The sequence below is a fragment of the Oenanthe melanoleuca genome, chromosome 3 (genome assembly GCF_029582105.1).
Source record: "Oenanthe melanoleuca isolate GR-GAL-2019-014 chromosome 3, OMel1.0, whole genome shotgun sequence".
NCBI lineage: Eukaryota > Metazoa > Chordata > Aves > Passeriformes > Muscicapidae > Oenanthe > Oenanthe melanoleuca.
The window spans coordinates 6,759,502-6,775,848 of NC_079336.1; the positions used below are offsets into that span (position 1 = coordinate 6,759,502).

Here is a 16,347-nt window from a genome sequence, read left to right on the forward strand (position 1 = left end):
AGGCAGATAAAGGGTGAAGAATCTGAGCCCTGTTGAATTTGATGGGAAAACACCCACTGTTTTAAGTGGCACCAGAACTTCTGGGAAAAGCTGCACCCTTCAGCATCAATGATATAACCAAAAGCATGGAGAGAGGGACACAGGAGCAGATGACATAAATCATTACGACTCCAGTGGTCACTACTTGCTTTAATGCTTTGTGATGGTGCAGCAGATGTATTAAGTGCAGGCAGGTGGCATCATGTATTGCTAAGATGGTCTGACATTTGCTTTTAAAAAGCAAGATGCTGTAAAAACATCTTTGTAGGATTTTAACCATTTAGGATCAAATATTACTAGAATTCAATGAAGAACAGGTGAACAAGAAAGAAACTGGGAGAGAATGCTATGTTCACTGTCTTGAAAGACCCACAGTGGTGAGACACTCTGTAGACATCATCCTCTGGGTCTGCTCACTGGTGAGGTTGGGGTAAGTCACTTTGGAGTGGAGACATGCCCTTTACCATGCCAGCAGATACACGTCAGAACCTGGCCAAAGCTGGGCATGGTCACGCTTGGGCTGACTGAGCAAGCAGAAAGCAAAATGTGGTTGCGAAAGATAAGCTGCATGTGCACCAGGGGAGGTGGTAGGTGGTCCAGCAAGGGAGGATGTTCAGTGCCTTGTCCTTCACACTGGTGGCACAGCCCAGGACTGCACTGTGTATCAGGCCTGGATAAGCCCCTGCCCCTCCATCTGGGGAGATTACAGGGCTACAATCTCAGAGGTCTAGCAGGTGAAAAACTACCCCAAACTCAGGTATAAATTGAGTCTGCAATTCTGAACTGAGGGAAGGAATGATAACTTTAGAGGTAAATGTAATTTTTGGCATCACTTGACACGAAGCATATGACCATGCCACATTATTTTAATTTAGTGCTTTTCTATGACCTGCTGGAATGACAGAGGTTTATCCCTTACTGAGAGATTGTATCATGCTGTCCCATCAAATCCAACACAGTATTTGAAAGAGGAATGTGCAACCCACACAGAAATATTGTGGGAGAAAGCTGGTTTCTTGTAGCTCTAGAGCAGGGGAGAGAAGAAAAGCAGAGTAAAGAAATGGGCATTCACAGATCCTAACGCAGCAGCCAACTCAGCAATTCAAGTAATTTTAGTTTGTATTTTAGTGTGTTTTATTCCAAAGCTGCGATCCAAATTCAGAAATCCTCACTGCTTGCAAAAATGAGTACATCAATTTAAATTCCTGAATCCTGCCTTAGACAAATGGGAAGGGTTTTGTGTGAAAAGGTCTGACTTTGTTCAGCACTGCTAGGAGAGTCAGCCTTCCCTCACCTGCATTTCTGACAGCAGACCCTGAAACATCCTTTCCAAAACACAGCTTCAGCCATGCTGTGCTTCACTTCTGTCACCCCCTACTGTCATTTTAATATGAAGAATAAAAAAGGAAATTTTCTGGCATGGCCCAAAGGAGGCCATGTTGCACTTTTTCCATGGCTCTGTCTCACAAGCCACTCTATAGACAACAGCAGATTAATTATAACCACGGGTTTAGCAAATCCCCATGACAAGACATCCTTATTGTGGCAGAGGCAGCGTGTGCTGAAATGATAGGGAGGAAATCTGCTCCTTTCCTAGGTCTCTTGGTGGGCTCTGTACAATGGAAAACCAGCACTGCTGCTCTCACTGAGCCAAGCAGGGGCTGCTGAGAGCCTGAGGTGACTTTGCAGCTGCAATGTCACCCGTGGTGAGGGATGGGGTGACTGGGATGAGAGGGAACAAGCAGGGGGGACTCTGCTTGATTTAGGGCTCATTCAACTGACCAACATTTCGGATGCTTTGATAGAGACCATGAGAATCAGAGCAGAGACAAAACAGGCCCAAGGAAAACTGAAAAGAGATAATTTAATCAACGACAACTATCAAGAGTCCTCCATAGCATTCTTTCACGGCTCATCTCCATCGAGAGATGGAATAAAACAGCATCTCTTTCCTGGGCTCTCTCCTTCCTGTGCTCACAAAAACAGTTCAGCTAGTTAAAAATATACTGACTTAAATTATGAGATGAAAACTTTCAGATACCAGAAACAAATCTGCTAAAAAGGGTGAGATTTGTTTCAAAGGCAGTCCCGTGGGCAGTACCCACCTTAAATTCTGGGTGAAGGAGGGGGGCAGTGTTCACATGTTCCATTCAGTGCTATGATTTATCATTCATTCTTTGCTGTCTGCATTTCCCTGATTTGCTGAGAGCATCATCACCAACACCAGTTCCCAACCTTTCGAAAAATGTGTTCCTTTTTCTTCCTCCAAAAATCCTTTCTAATGACCTATCCCTATTTGTCTCGCCTGTTACAGCAACTTTTACTGGAAAATGCCTGCTTCAAAATGTTACTGAAGAAGTACTCAAATTCAGCATTTAAAACTGACAAAAACATTTTTGGTTGCCACATCCACTTAGGAAAAACATTTCCCAAATACGTCTCCCAATTAAGTGTTTGGGGAAGGCTAAGACTGTATTGATATTTTTGAAATAGAATATTCTCATAAACTGCATTTCAAAGTGATTTCTGTTTTTCAATGAAAACATTGATATAGATATAAAATCTATGGCTTTATTGAATGCCATGGGTGACAAGATATTAGTTGGTTTTGGAATTTTACTTGCTGAAATATTTTTGTTGCACTTTTGTTCCTTCCTGTTTCTGAAGTTCCACGTGAAAAAAAATACATCTGTAGTTTACTTGAAAAGAGAAATTTCCATTCTCTCCCATCTTTGTTCAGCCAGGAATTCAAAACTGTTTCCATTTATTGGTTGTTTTACTCTGAACTTGACAGGTCCCAGCCTCAGGCCAAGACTACCAAAGGGAGGCTCTTCCAGCCAGGTCAAGGCTGAGGTGCTACACCAGAAAAACACATACATGACACTCTACTCTTGCTTTTTTAGCATTTAAAAAAAAAAAAAAAAAAAAAAGTGCTAATGTGGTCTGAAAAGACTTTCATCAATACTAAATTCAAAGGGAGTTTATTAGATCATTTTATAACCGGGAAAAATGTCCAAAGAACTTAATTCCTCTCTTCACTCCCCTGAGCAAAGCGAGAAGCTGGCAACTTTCCTCTTTGGTTTTGAAACAATGCTTTTCACTGAAGCATTTAAATGAAATCTAATCCTGCCCTCTTTCCTACTTTCTTAGCTGTTATAAAAGCTTATTTTAACACACACAGTCCATTTGATGCGTCCTTTAAAAGGCAAACAGTCCTTTAGCATAGCATGAAGGAAAAGCTTCAGGAAACAGCATATGGTTTATTTTGGGGTGTTTTTTCAGTTTTGGGGTTTTTTTTACCTTTCCACATGGTCAACGTTGCCTGCCACACCGACCCCTCCAATGGTGTAAATTTTGCCATCGTACACCAGACTGTTATGTCGACACCTGGGGACTGTCATGCGGGACACGAGGTTCCAGTTATCCAGCAAGGACATGTAACACCAGACATCAGCCAGCGTGACACCCGACTCCATTCCGCCTGGCACCCGGCGAGAGAAAAGGGGAGAGTTACGGGAGATCTGCAACGGCAGCAGCTCTGCACACAGCAATCAAAGCCAGCCACAAAGTAAAAACTCTTCAAATGACATTTGACTAATTAAAATAAATCACCCTCAATACTGAGCATCTGTTCTGATGATGCATATCTGTGTCACTTACTCACGCGCCCCAAAGGCTGGGGTTTTTTTAATAAGATGACATGAAGAAATCAAGATGTCAGACTACGAGGGACACATACATAAGGGGATAGACCCTTCTCAGTGTTCATAAATAACTTCCAGTTTATTAAATTACTGCAACACTTGCAAGAAGGTGTCAGGAGGCTGAGTCTATCTTGGCTTGCAAGACACAGGCCAGCCTGAAACTGAAAATGCTTAACACAGTGATGGATTGAAGCAGCACATATATGGGCACAATAAAATCAGTGCTTGCACTGTAGGCTTAATTTCTAATTTTCAGGGACAAATTTCTTATTTATTTTCATTTGCAGATAAAAGACAGAACCAGCTGTACCACTCCTGTAAAACAGTTCTAGATGATCTTGTGAAATATTTATATTGGTCACTTTTAGACTTCTGCTCAAAGCTTCCAAGATAGCCACTTAGTGGGTCTTTTACTATCCTGTTTTGAAACACAAAGAGGTGAAATGATTTATTTGGGACCACACCAGGAGTCAGTGGTCAAGCCAGGAAAATGAACTAGACACAATTCCATGGTTTAATGAGAAAAACAGACTTCCTCCTCTGTATTTTGCTCTCCAAACCTATGCTATGCAGTGCAAGGTCCAGTACTTGGAGCTTGAAGCAGGCCATTCTCACTTCTGTTGGTTCCCCTTCCCTTTTTTCCTATATCTTCTACATTTGAGCAAAGCAAAATATCAACTGACTCTTAGCTACATTTCCAGCTCTCCTTATTGCAGCCACCAAGTACCATCCGGTCACTCCTCCAGACTCAAGGGAAAGAGCTGAAATGAGCTTTGAAATTAGGATTCTAAGCTTTTGTTACCAGGTAAGGAACAGCCTAAAATGGCTGTACATATTGGAAAGCACCTCAGCTAAGAATAACTAAAAGCCAACATCTGACAAAAGCCTCCCCAGAAGATTTTTGATCCAGCTGCTCTCAAGCATGGGCAAACAAGCATGGGAAAAAAACCATCAAGAAATAATTTCCAATCAATTCTTAGGGTCTCTATGCAGTATTAATGGAATTTAGCACCACAGGCAGCAATTTACTGCAGAAAATGCACTGAGAGAGCTCGGCAAGGGAAAGGCAACAGCTGTAACCCCTCACTGGTACAGATGCCAGGTGCATCTGTGCTCCCAAAGACATCCTCCCATCACACACATCCGCACCTCCCTGCCCAGCCTCCTCTTTTCATCATCCAGCCCCCACTCAGCTGCTATCAGAGCATCCTTACATTGTCTGGTGGGAATTGCTTTCCCCCCTCTAGCCAAGCAGAGGTACCAACAGACTGCAAAAATCCAGATACTGTGATGCTCAGGGCATGGTGTTGTCAGATACTTTGGGAGTTAAAGCTTTTTAAGGAGAGTGGTCTCAGTTTCACCAAAACTAAGAAGATTACAGGGCTAGTGAATACTGTCAGAACAGAGGTTTCAACAAGTACAAAACATGAATGCTCCTGTAAGCAAATACTTTAAGTGTAGGTCACATATTCAGCAGTTCAGTCTGTCTGTCTCAAATTCCATAACCTACCATTTAGATTCAACTACAGACAGTATTTTAAATTGTGTTTCTATGGCAGTGAAACCTCTTTGCATGCTTGATGGTTGTCAGACCTATTTTCTTCACGTTGCAACTGCAATATTTTGTTGTTGACTGCTCTGAGAGTACGTTAACACCGCAGAGACAGGGAGAATGATAAAGCAGGGAAATCCCTCTCTCCAAACATCCTTCCACTCTTCCCACTTGTCTTTTTTTTTTTTTCTTTTTTTTTTTTTTTTTTTTTCTCCCCAGGAGCAGCTAGGTGAAACTCTGTCAGGTCCTGCTTTGCCTGGGCTGCTGTATTGTAACTTTTCTCCCAGCCCAGTAAATCTGGAGGGTCAACGGATTGAGAACAACCCTCTAGAGGAGGACTGGGGGATACTGGTGGACAAGAAATAGGAAATGACCCAGCACTTACAGCCCAAAAAAGTCGGCTGTATCCTGGGCTGCATCAAAAGCAGCATGGCCAGCTGGTGGAGGAGCTGATTGTCGCCATCTGCTCTGCTCTTGTGAGACCCCACCTTGAGTACAGTTTTCAGCTCTGGCTGAACAGGCTGAAAGAGTTGGGGTTGTTCGTCCTGGAGAAGACAGAGGGGGCTGGGCTTATAAGAAAGATGGAAAGAGGGTTTTTATCAAGGCCTGTAGTGACAGGATCAGATATAAGTTTTAAACTGAAAGAAGGCAGATTTAGATTGGACATAAGAAAGAGATTTCTTATATCAAGGGTGGAGAGGCCTTGGCACAGGTTGCCCAGAGAAGCTGTGGCTGCCCCATCCCTGGAAGTGTTCAAGGCCAGGTTGGATGGGGCTTTGAGCAACCTCATCCTGTGGAAGGGCAGGGAGGGTTGGATTAGGTGACCTTTAAAGGTCCTTTCAAATCAAAACCTTCTGTGGTTCTGTTTCTATGGAATCTGCTGCTTACCTGAGAGATAGATGTTGTCTCCAGCGCTGACCACACTGAAAAACTCTCGATCATAGAAGGGCAGGCTGGCCAGTGGGTACCACTTGTTGTTTTGAGGATTTAAGCAAGTGACTGCTGTTAAAGCACGTTGGTTCATGCCAATCATCTGGCGACCCCCAACTAAGACTATTACCTCGGCTACTCCTAAGATTCAAGTAAGAAAAATAATATTACAAAAAAGTGGCATCTCTCAACCAGGCAGGAACCCATCCAAAAATACTCAACAGTCAGGGAAATTTTAATTTATCATATATTAATCTGTTTTAGAGTCTGCAATCAAAGCACGAAGGGTGAGAAAAAACAGGAATGTGTGTAGGGGGAGCAGTGGGTGAGGAATGACACTATGAACACTCTTGGGAGGACTAGGGAGGGAGAATGCCATCTGGGCAAAACTTGGGGGGAAAGAAATAAAAAGGCAGTTCCATGTAAAGATGTCCATTCATTTCAACAGTCTTTGAGTGAGACCTGCAGGTAGCAGACTTCTCTTCCATTGAAGAAAATGGGCATTTTGTCAAGGATTGTGATGGCTTTGGAGCTTGGTCATTATCCAGGAAAAGCATGTTTGGACTTTAACCTAAAGAAAGTCTTCTCACATTAAAAGCTAATCTCTGCAGAAAGTGAAGCTATGGTTATGGATGTTCATCCTGATATTTTCTGTGCATGCACTCTGGCGTGTTATTTTTTGTTTGGTTGGTTTTTTTTTGCTTTTTTTTTTTCTTTTCCCAGAGAAAGCAGATTTCCCAGACCAAGATAACATGTGCACCAGTCATGGATCATGGTCTTGGTCAGCCAGGTGCTAGGAAACAAGATAGAAATGGCCCCTGCCTTAATATAGTTATTAACTGAGCTTTATCTGTGCTTGAACAGCTCCCCCAAGCCTGTAACATGCAAGGTGTCCAGCAAGCCTAACTGTGTCTTCATGCAAAACTTTCAAGTCCACGTCTCTGAGGTTTTATTCCCACTTCACAGCCACAGCTGAGTTATACCTGATCTCTGTCTTACTCCAAACTCCTCTCCAGACTCATTCCCACAGAGATGGGTCACAGTGTAACCCTGGGATGTTTCCTGCCTCCATCCCAGAGTAAGGTGCTGGGGATGGTTTGGACTTGGCCTTTAGCTCAAGTGTTAAAAACCTTTTTGCAGCAATTGGAAGCCCCTGTGCAGTGTGGTGCCAGGAGAGGTAGGGTCAGAACGGCCAGGAGGCCACAGCTGGAAGGAATCAGAGTTTCAGGAGCTGTCTCCTAACTGGAGCCATTGCTGTGATGTGTTACAGTTCCCAGCCCACAGACAAGTGTGCACAGGTGCAGGGCAGGAGCAAGACTGCCAGCAAGAGGGATTAGGAGCAGCAGCCGAGAGAAATGCGTCTGCAGAGTAATGGATTATCGTCGTTCTTCATTAGCATTTTCAAAAAATATATTTGTGTCATTCAAGCAAGGTTACTCTCTTAAAAGTTATTAAGATAAAGTGCTGTACAGTTTTAAATAAATATTTCTCAGTAACAAGAGATCATTATTTTTGTGCCATACCAGAAAATCTAATCACCTGTGCAAGACATAACTTGATTATAATCAATGACCTCAACAGGGCATGTGACATGCAGCAGTGGGTCCACAAAGGGTGTTTAGAGATCCTTTGTGCCTCCATGAATGCTGTTGATATGCAAAATAACATGATTCTATATAATTAGACTCTGACCTAAAAAACTATAATCACCCTCCTTTACGCTGAGAGAATCACTTTTCCCTCATCAACAAGCTTCTGGAAATGGATCACATTACACCTACAATTTTATATACATAAAATAAGCACTTTTCAAAAATCCCTTCAAACACCACACCATTAGTTGTCGTCAATGAAAGACTTTTTAGGGTAGATTGTTATTGAAAGTCCTCTACACCTTATCCTTCTGAAAGGTGCCTTGATGAGGCAGTCTCCTGAAGCTGCAAATGCTGTGGTTTGATATGCCATCTCCGTGCCACATTAGCATCAGTGGCAGTGACAGAAAGTTTTGTCTGGCTTTCTGTTGCACTTATGGGAGGCAGAAGTACAGGCAGCATGTTAAAAGAATTCACCTGCTTCATCAGACTCCTTCTTGGATGCACTTTTCCTACGTGGTATCTGCACTCTGTTCAGAGAATATTTAGGGTATTTCTCACATCACCATGATACGGGCTCAGCTGGCAAGGTGAGCACTTAGGGTTTTTCCATGCATTTTTCCAAAAAGGAAAAATGGTTGTGAAACTTTTTAAGAAGACTCAGTTGTTCACAGCTGCTGGGTTTGTAAAAGGGAATATGTTATGTGTGATCCATTTGTTCTGGAGGCATTAAACAGCCTGATATGGTACTCAGCAGTATAAAAATACTATATTTACACCAGTCTTACCATATAAATATATTATACTTACAAGGGGCTGTGAAAGTGAAGGTGTTTGATGAATATTAGACAGATCCTCCCCACAAAAAGCTCCATGGCAAAAAAAACCAAATTATTCACCTATTTCTGCAACTAAAGAAACTGAGGCAGAGAGGACAAGGGGATCACTTTCAGGACAACAGAGGAATGTTACAGTCTCTGACTGTAAGGATAATAACTCCTCAAATTCAGGCACCTTTTAAATCTCAATTCAGGAGCATATATCTGAACACCTATGTCCATCCATTGGGAGAGGCTCATAAATTCTGAAGGAAAGGAACAACGGAAAATTGAGATGGAAATATCACCAGGCTCTGGGAAGGAGCCAAGAGAAGGAGCTGAGGTCAGTGCCCTGTCCCAGGGCATGTCCAGGAAATGTGGAACCAGGGGCTGGTGCTGTGCAGGACATTTTGCTTTACCTGCAGAGAGCCTGGGCCGGGTCCTTGGTGTCTGCATCTCCTGGCGGGCGTGCGGCAGCATGTGATAACGTTTGGCTTCGTTCACCAGATCCCGGCATGCCTCCGAAGACTTGATCAACTCCTCATTGTCAACAACATTCAGCAGATAGCTGGGATGGATGAAGGGGAGCCGCACCACTGCCAGCAGCTCTGCAGCATACTGTGAGGGGGGAGAAATAATGACACATGCAGCCTTCACGTCAGAGTTTGGCCACTTGGCATCTCCACTTCCTTGCCTGTAAACCACCCCCTGTCACCCAGCCTGGAAAGATACTTGTCATGGATGCTGCATACGAGCCCTGCCTAGTGAATGGGTGGGACAGAGAAAATGCAGCCCTCAGAGCTCCCTGGTTCAGGCTGAATTTGGTACCAGAGCCTAAAAGTAATCTTCAGAAGGCGGCAACTCCTGTTGTACAGCACTGTATGGAGGAATTTTTTGGGAAAAAAGCTCATTCTGAACTCAGGCTGAATGGAACACCTTGTGCAGTGGAGACATGGAGTGAGCATTTGAGTTACCTGAATTAATCTTGAAATGTAAGTGTGGTTGTTGCACTGTAGTAAAACTCCCAAACAAGTATTTTCTGGCATTATAAATGTGAAACAGAAGTCAATAACTGTGGTAGAGCCTGAATGACGTCAACCAATTGCTAAAAATCTTTCAATTAGTAGAGTATATTTTTGGTGAAACAAATTATGGAGCTCTAGCTTTTAGGGAAGTCTGACTCCAGAGGGTGCTATAGAAATACTCACAGGACATTTCATCTTCTAAACAAATACATTAAACCTCAGAGGGTAAAGGACACCTGAGCAAATGAAGCTGTCTGTCACCAAACTCGGCTTAAAGGAGAACAAAACCCCAAGAGAGAAAACTGCAAGCAAAAAAGCAGGAGTCCATCCCCAGATTATTTTTTTTATATATAGCTGGGTATATCACAACACTGCATGAGAATACAGTGAAAAGGAGAGCAACGGGAAAAAACAGAACTCCAGAAACAAGGCACACAAGGATGTAAACTAAGGGTGAGCAGCAAGAAAAGATAATCATCTGTTGCAATAAATATTCATACAGTGGCACCATCCAAAGATACCAACTGGGATTGAGGCCAGGATGCAAATAAATATTCCTGAGGTCCGTGCTAGTCCCAAGAAACTCTGGGTGCCAGCAGAATCTGCTGGCCAGCAGATGCCTCTGGTCTTCCAGAAGCCTCTTGGCTCTTACTTTCTTTCTCAGCAGCATGCCTGTCCCTGCAGGGTGTGAGAGCCAAGTCACAGCAGGAACAGGAGCAAGACCAGGGGGCAGGAGCAGGAATGGGAATGGAGCACAGGCATGGTGAGAAGGGAGGGCAGGGATATGGCCTGAACTGGGCAATGGGATGGCCAAGCAGGTGGACGATGCAGTGACACCTGGGAGCCCTTCCAGGGCCTCACCCTTCCCCACCCAAACTGAAGAGGCAGGCTGAATTTAGAAGGAAAACAAAGGATGTCTCCTTCAAATTCACACTATTCTCCTACTGGAGAGCCACATCAGCATGGTGCAAGCTCTGCCAAAGCAAAAATGCAACAACCTGTTGGGAGCTGAGCCCCACATGTGCCTGCAAATCTGTGGCCCCAAGGAGATGAAGGGTCTCAGGCTGACTCCCAGTGCTCAGCTTATCAGCTCTCCTCAACACTAGAGCTCACAATTTTATGTACAGCATAAAGACTTGAAGCCTGGCCGCTCTGTAATTGTTTGGGGATAAAAAATATGTTTAGTGATGCAAAAGGGATGGAAAAGTGCAGTGCTTCTCTTCTGGGAAAAAAACACCCCTATGAGCAGTACATTCCTGACTCCTTGCTATTACCTCTAGTGTGGCATAGAGCCGAGTAGGGCTTGAGATCACCTCATCAACCTCAAAACATAAAAGAAGACACTCCTCCCCTGTTGAAATCCATTTCTGAGTGCTTTCTAGGAGGTACAACGGCTGCTCCTTCCCCAGAGCCACAAATGTCAGGCACTTGGCTGCAGATATCTTAATGTCATTACCTTGTAAGAGAGGAAGCAGTGGACATATGGCAGTGGGTGGCAAAGCTCTGACTTCAGGAAGTGCTTTTTTTAAGAAGGTTGGAGGCGTTTAACCTTACACAGGAGCCAAGATGAAACGTGGCATCGGGACAGGGGAATAATCAGAGAGAGGGTACACAATCAATCAATCCCTGGGGGGAGGTTAATTCCCACTACAGGCTGCTCAGGAAGTAACACAAGTTGCTAAAGGGCAGTTTAAATAAAGTTGTAAGACATATGGAGTGTACACAGAAGCCAGCACCTTCCCTTGGAGTGGTGGGACACGCCAGAGCTGCCTCTGACAGTCCCAAGGCTGGTCTGCACTGGAAGCAGCCACTACACAAACACCAGCACAGATGGGTGTGCCATTGCTGGAGACGTGGCATTCCACTTACCACCACATCCAAAAGCTGACTGCCAATCAGCATTGAGATAACAGCCCCTTTCTGTCAGGGATGGAACAATTCCCAAGGGCCCAGTGGAGTTACTGCCTCCATTTCCCACCTTTCCCTAATAAATGGGGCAGCACTGCTCCCTGAGCACAGCTCTCCCTCTCGCTCACCCACCTCGCTTTAATTAGGTAAGTGAGAAAATGTGATTCTGTTTCTCTCCTGGATTCCTCCCCTCCTTTCTCTCCTCTTTTGTCTGAGCTCGTGGCTTATTTTGAAGGGGAATAATAATTAGAACATGTTGCTCCCTTTCATCAGCTTGAAAGCTGATGTCACATATCAAAACCGATGTCACTTTTCACTCTTACTCCTCCCTTTGCTCAAACAGCTGCAGAAAGCTGGCTCTGTGTGTGTGTGTGTGTGTGTGCCCGACCACACGCAGCCACGACTCGGGCTTGGTGCTGAGAGCAGTAAGGGTACACAGAATTGCAGTGTTTTTCACCAAGGGATTTAAGGAGTATGAACCATGGCAGCGTCTCCACAAGACAGGAGAAGCTTTTATAAAGCAACTTCTTTTTGCACCAGCTCTTTTAAGCATTATAGTCAAGGGTGAATTTCATTTAGCCTCACTGATTTAAGAATATTCAAGTGATTTAGGCAATCAGCAGCCTTTTTCTTTTGGATTCTCCCTTATGAAGACTTCCCAGCTCTGTTAGCTATGATTGTACTAAATATCCTGTTACTATTATCCTTTTCATTTAAGACTGGAATAAGCACCATAAAGCATTTCAACCTCCTTACCATCTGTTATTTGCTCTCCATTCTCTCTTGTCTTTCCATTGTGCCTTATACACTATGAAACATCTACAGCACTGGTGTTACCAGTATCACTAAAGCAGCAGAATAAATGCACAGGGCACATTGCCAAATTCATCCACCTCGGGTCCCTGGAATTGTGGTTTGTGCCTGTAACCCTGGGGATTTTTCTCCTCCCTGCTTGGCTGCAGATGCTGGCTGGACAAGTAGAAATATTTCTCAGGTCTTTGTTGGGAATCACTTATGACTACTCTATAGCCTGCATCACACCCCAGGGTGAAGGAAACACTATTAATACCCTTTCTGGGCCTAAAATTAGGAGTTACCAAGTCATAAACATGTAGGACCATGCCTCAGGCTCCTTGAGAACAGACGCCATTATGCAAAAATCTAAATATTTATTGTTTAAAATGCTAGGAAAGTTTTTGAACACTATCAGAACTGTTTTTTTTTTTTCAGGTGATGTGAACCTCAGTGTAGCTTTTGTTGGGTGAAGGGATCTGCTCAGGTTTTGCACCAGCAGATCTCATTCATAAAGTTCTTGCTGAGAGATGCTGCCACATACCCTGTGAATGGCCAGAGTATTCTGCAGGAGCCAGGGCACTGCTGCCACAACAGCAAAGTCTGTGGACAGCTACTGGGGACACAGGAGAGCAGAGGCTTCTAAGAGATGCTATCTGTCCTGCTTCAAGGCACATATTTCAGTGATTTTTCACTGATTTCAGTGGCTGGACAGAAAGCAGGATCTTCCACCAGTCTGCAATCACAAGTGTGTTTCATATGAAACAGAGAGAGAAAAATCTTAAGAGATCTTTTCTTTCCCTAATTAATCAAACATTTCCACGGAGAGATTCAACTCTATATTCAGACACATAAATGGGTTCATACAAACTAAGCATTTACTTGTCAGCCAGACATGTGTAAACTCATGTTATAGTTAAGAGAGATTTAGTCAACGCACTTAACAATCTTAACAGAGGAATGTGAGCTGAGAGGATGCACCAGGGGAAGCAGAGAATATCAATGTCCCCTTCTGGGCACAACTGTGAGCCATCAGCTCCTGGGAAATGGATTGTGCTCCTCAGACCATGCCTCACACCATGGTACACTAAGATGTCTACATCCATATGTCAATCCAAATTGGAGGGCAATTAACTCCACCCTCTGGCCAGAATTTTTGTGTCCCTTTGTCCTGGGTGTGCTCAGAATGTTGTGATCATGCCATGAGGAAGCCTAAGTGTTACCACTGGGCCAGTGTTGACTCCAAGGAATATGTCCAACATGACCAGCTATACCTTGAAGCTGACCCATTCAAGACTTTCCTCAATAATCTGTTCACACACAAATTACTCCCATCTCATTAGGCAAGCCAGTGCTTTAGCAAGTGAGACTACAAAAGTCTCTAATGTTTTTTTTTTTAAATTTTTTATTCCTGACTGGTAGTTTGAGTGAGAACATTTACTTTTCTACACTTTTTATGGCATTTCTTCTCCTACTGATTACATCAGTATTATGAATGCTTGCTTGCAAGTGGGCTTTGTTCTGGCATATTCACAGTCTCAGTTACAAAACCCACTTCACTATCACATTTAAAATAATCTTTTTATTCTCAAATCTCTAATCCAGCAAAATCCTCACAAGTATTCTCCAAAAGGACTCTCACTGTACTCTTGCACAGACTTGGGCCACAACAGTATACATTAGGTTTAAAGGAAGCATGTCGACTGCCACGGAGTCATATTTCCTGCTCCTTAAATGCTCCACTGGAAAGCTCTCAAGATTTTTAACATTTTTGAAGTAATGCCCAAAGAGGTCAAAATAATGTTTCCCTTATGCCTTATAATTCATCTGTCTCTCTAGTTTACTGTTCTCCCTACAAAGGCCCCCTTGTACTTTCTGCCTAAAGAAACAGGCTTCAGCTAGAAATACAAATACAGAAGGTAGATTACCCCCATTACAGTAGGGTTTTGCTCCAATGAACTGCTGTTTCAGCCCTTTATGCATAACTGCAATAGTTTCAAAACATTATAAAGTAGGAATATATTTGATTTGCATTGAAGGAGATTTATATTGTCTCATAGGAGCCCTGGGTTCAGACTTGCCTCACGTAGTGCATTATCCCAGTGTGAGGAGCAAGAACCTCCTTGGACGGAGGAAGCCATCAGGGGCAGATCTGAAGTAGAACCAAGTCCCCACTGCATTAGACTCCTTCAAATGAGAACAGAACATGCTAATTAAAAAACACCTGGCTGTGCCCAGGTAACAAAGTGCCCAGTGACCTATGGCAATGGTGACAGCTGGGGATGTGGCACTGTGGCCTTTCAAGCTGGAAAGGTGACATGAGTGGTCCCTCCCTACCACCATCTCCAGCCCAAACCAGGCTTACGCCACAGCTTACCCAACCTGAGATTCAAAATATTGCCATCTCTGAGTTTCCAAATGCAAGCTCAACAGGTAACTGGCTGGTTTGGGGATGCCAAAGCTGTTGGTGCACTGCTTTGCCATTCTCAGAAATAAGACTTTTTTTGGCTAGATTTTCCCAATGCTGCCCTGCTACTTTGTAATGAGGGGACTTGCATTGATTTATCTAAAACCTGGGTATTACAAAGACACGCTTTGCTTCCAGAAAACTCCTGCACATTCCTACAACCAAGGTCATGTCCAAGCCCAACTAAGCTTTGTGCTGCACTTGGAGTACTTACTAATCACCCACACTGACTTCTTGGAATTGCAATCCTGCCTTGAGATTAAACCCAAAGGCTTGGTAGCATGTCAGCCAACAGCCTCCTAATATCATGAGATAAACATGCGGCAGAAAATCTGGTTTGCAGGCACTGGGTTCAGCTGGTGGCTCGGTGGCAGGATGCCACGTGCATAAATCTCATGCCCAGCAAGAAGGAAAGAGCAGCCCCTCTGTCTTCCTGCAATCAGGTTTCAGTGTGACATCTTTATGGCAGCACAGCTGACTAAACACTGTAATGTCACCAGCGAGCGGCTGTCCTGCTCTCCCAGCTGTTTGCAAAGCAGCTCTCGGCTCGGTATTTCCAGCAGTAATATGATGAGAGGCTTTTAAATGCACAGGAAGATAAATCATTGATCCATCACACTTGGAATCTGCCTGATACTTAGGATTAAAAAAAGCCTCACTCTTACCATGCATTCTCTAGCTTGCTGACTAAACTCTGTGAAATAAGCCCTTGCAGTTCCTCCAAAGTGTACCAGGGCTAAGTGGTGTTTCTTTGGCTTCTGGGCAATCACCTACTCAAATACAGCAAACAATGCACCTCACAAGCATGCTGCCAACCACAAGACAGCTGCAGCTTCTCAGGTGCTTCACAGAACCAAGTAAACTCTGATGCCTCCATCCTTACAACACACTGGCATGTGAATTCATGTGCCATACCTCTCTAAAATGCCTGACTATAATGTAAAATGATTTTGTTTCTGGAGGTTGGTGCTGAATGCTGGGGCCACATGCAGCACAAGGCAAGGGAGCACTTGTAAGAAGCTGCTCGTGGATGTAGGTCTTTGTAAGGCCGTTGCTTCAGCAACAGTGAAGAAAGATTTTGTAAAAAACAGGAAAATGTGCTGGAAGAGCCACAAATGGACTGATCAGACTGAGAGACAAGGGAGCTCCTCAAACCAATTAAAACTTCAGAGAAATAATTCTGTAGATTTTCTGTCAAGGGTATCCCTTTAAAAAAACTTAAAAGTTTAGTAGAGAGGGAATTTCAGGAACTGCTAATGTCACCTGCATCCTCTTTTTTATTTAATGCAGTTTCTTCCTCCAATATATAGCTGAGGGCATGTTCCTGCACTGATTCCATTTGTGCTGCTGCCTTTTCTTCTCCCTCTGTAAGCCTGTATGGGAGCTGAGTGTCTGCAAAAGCTTCATTCAAATTGGAGCTCTTTGAGCAGCCCATCCCCAGGAAATCACAGGGGTTACTGCTCATCCCTTGCGTTCTTCACTTTCAGAGAAATTGAAGCTTCTTGTACTTTCATTATGGC

General features: G+C 43.8%; 1 protein-coding gene across 2 annotated transcripts in view; it reads right to left on the reverse strand.

Moving 5' to 3' along the window:
* KLHL29 (kelch like family member 29) overlaps nucleotides 1-16,347 on the reverse strand; it is a 386,641-nt gene that overhangs the window by 27,144 nt on the left and 343,150 nt on the right. For both annotated transcript variants that reach the window (XM_056487785.1, XM_056487786.1), the window contains 3 exons: nucleotides 9,055-9,253; nucleotides 6,184-6,366; nucleotides 3,340-3,520 (listed from right to left, as the gene is read on the reverse strand). In XM_056487785.1, coding sequence (XP_056343760.1) covers nucleotides 3,340-3,520; nucleotides 6,184-6,366; nucleotides 9,055-9,253 — 563 coding nt within the window. The remainder of the gene's footprint in view (nucleotides 1-3,339; nucleotides 3,521-6,183; nucleotides 6,367-9,054; nucleotides 9,254-16,347) is intronic.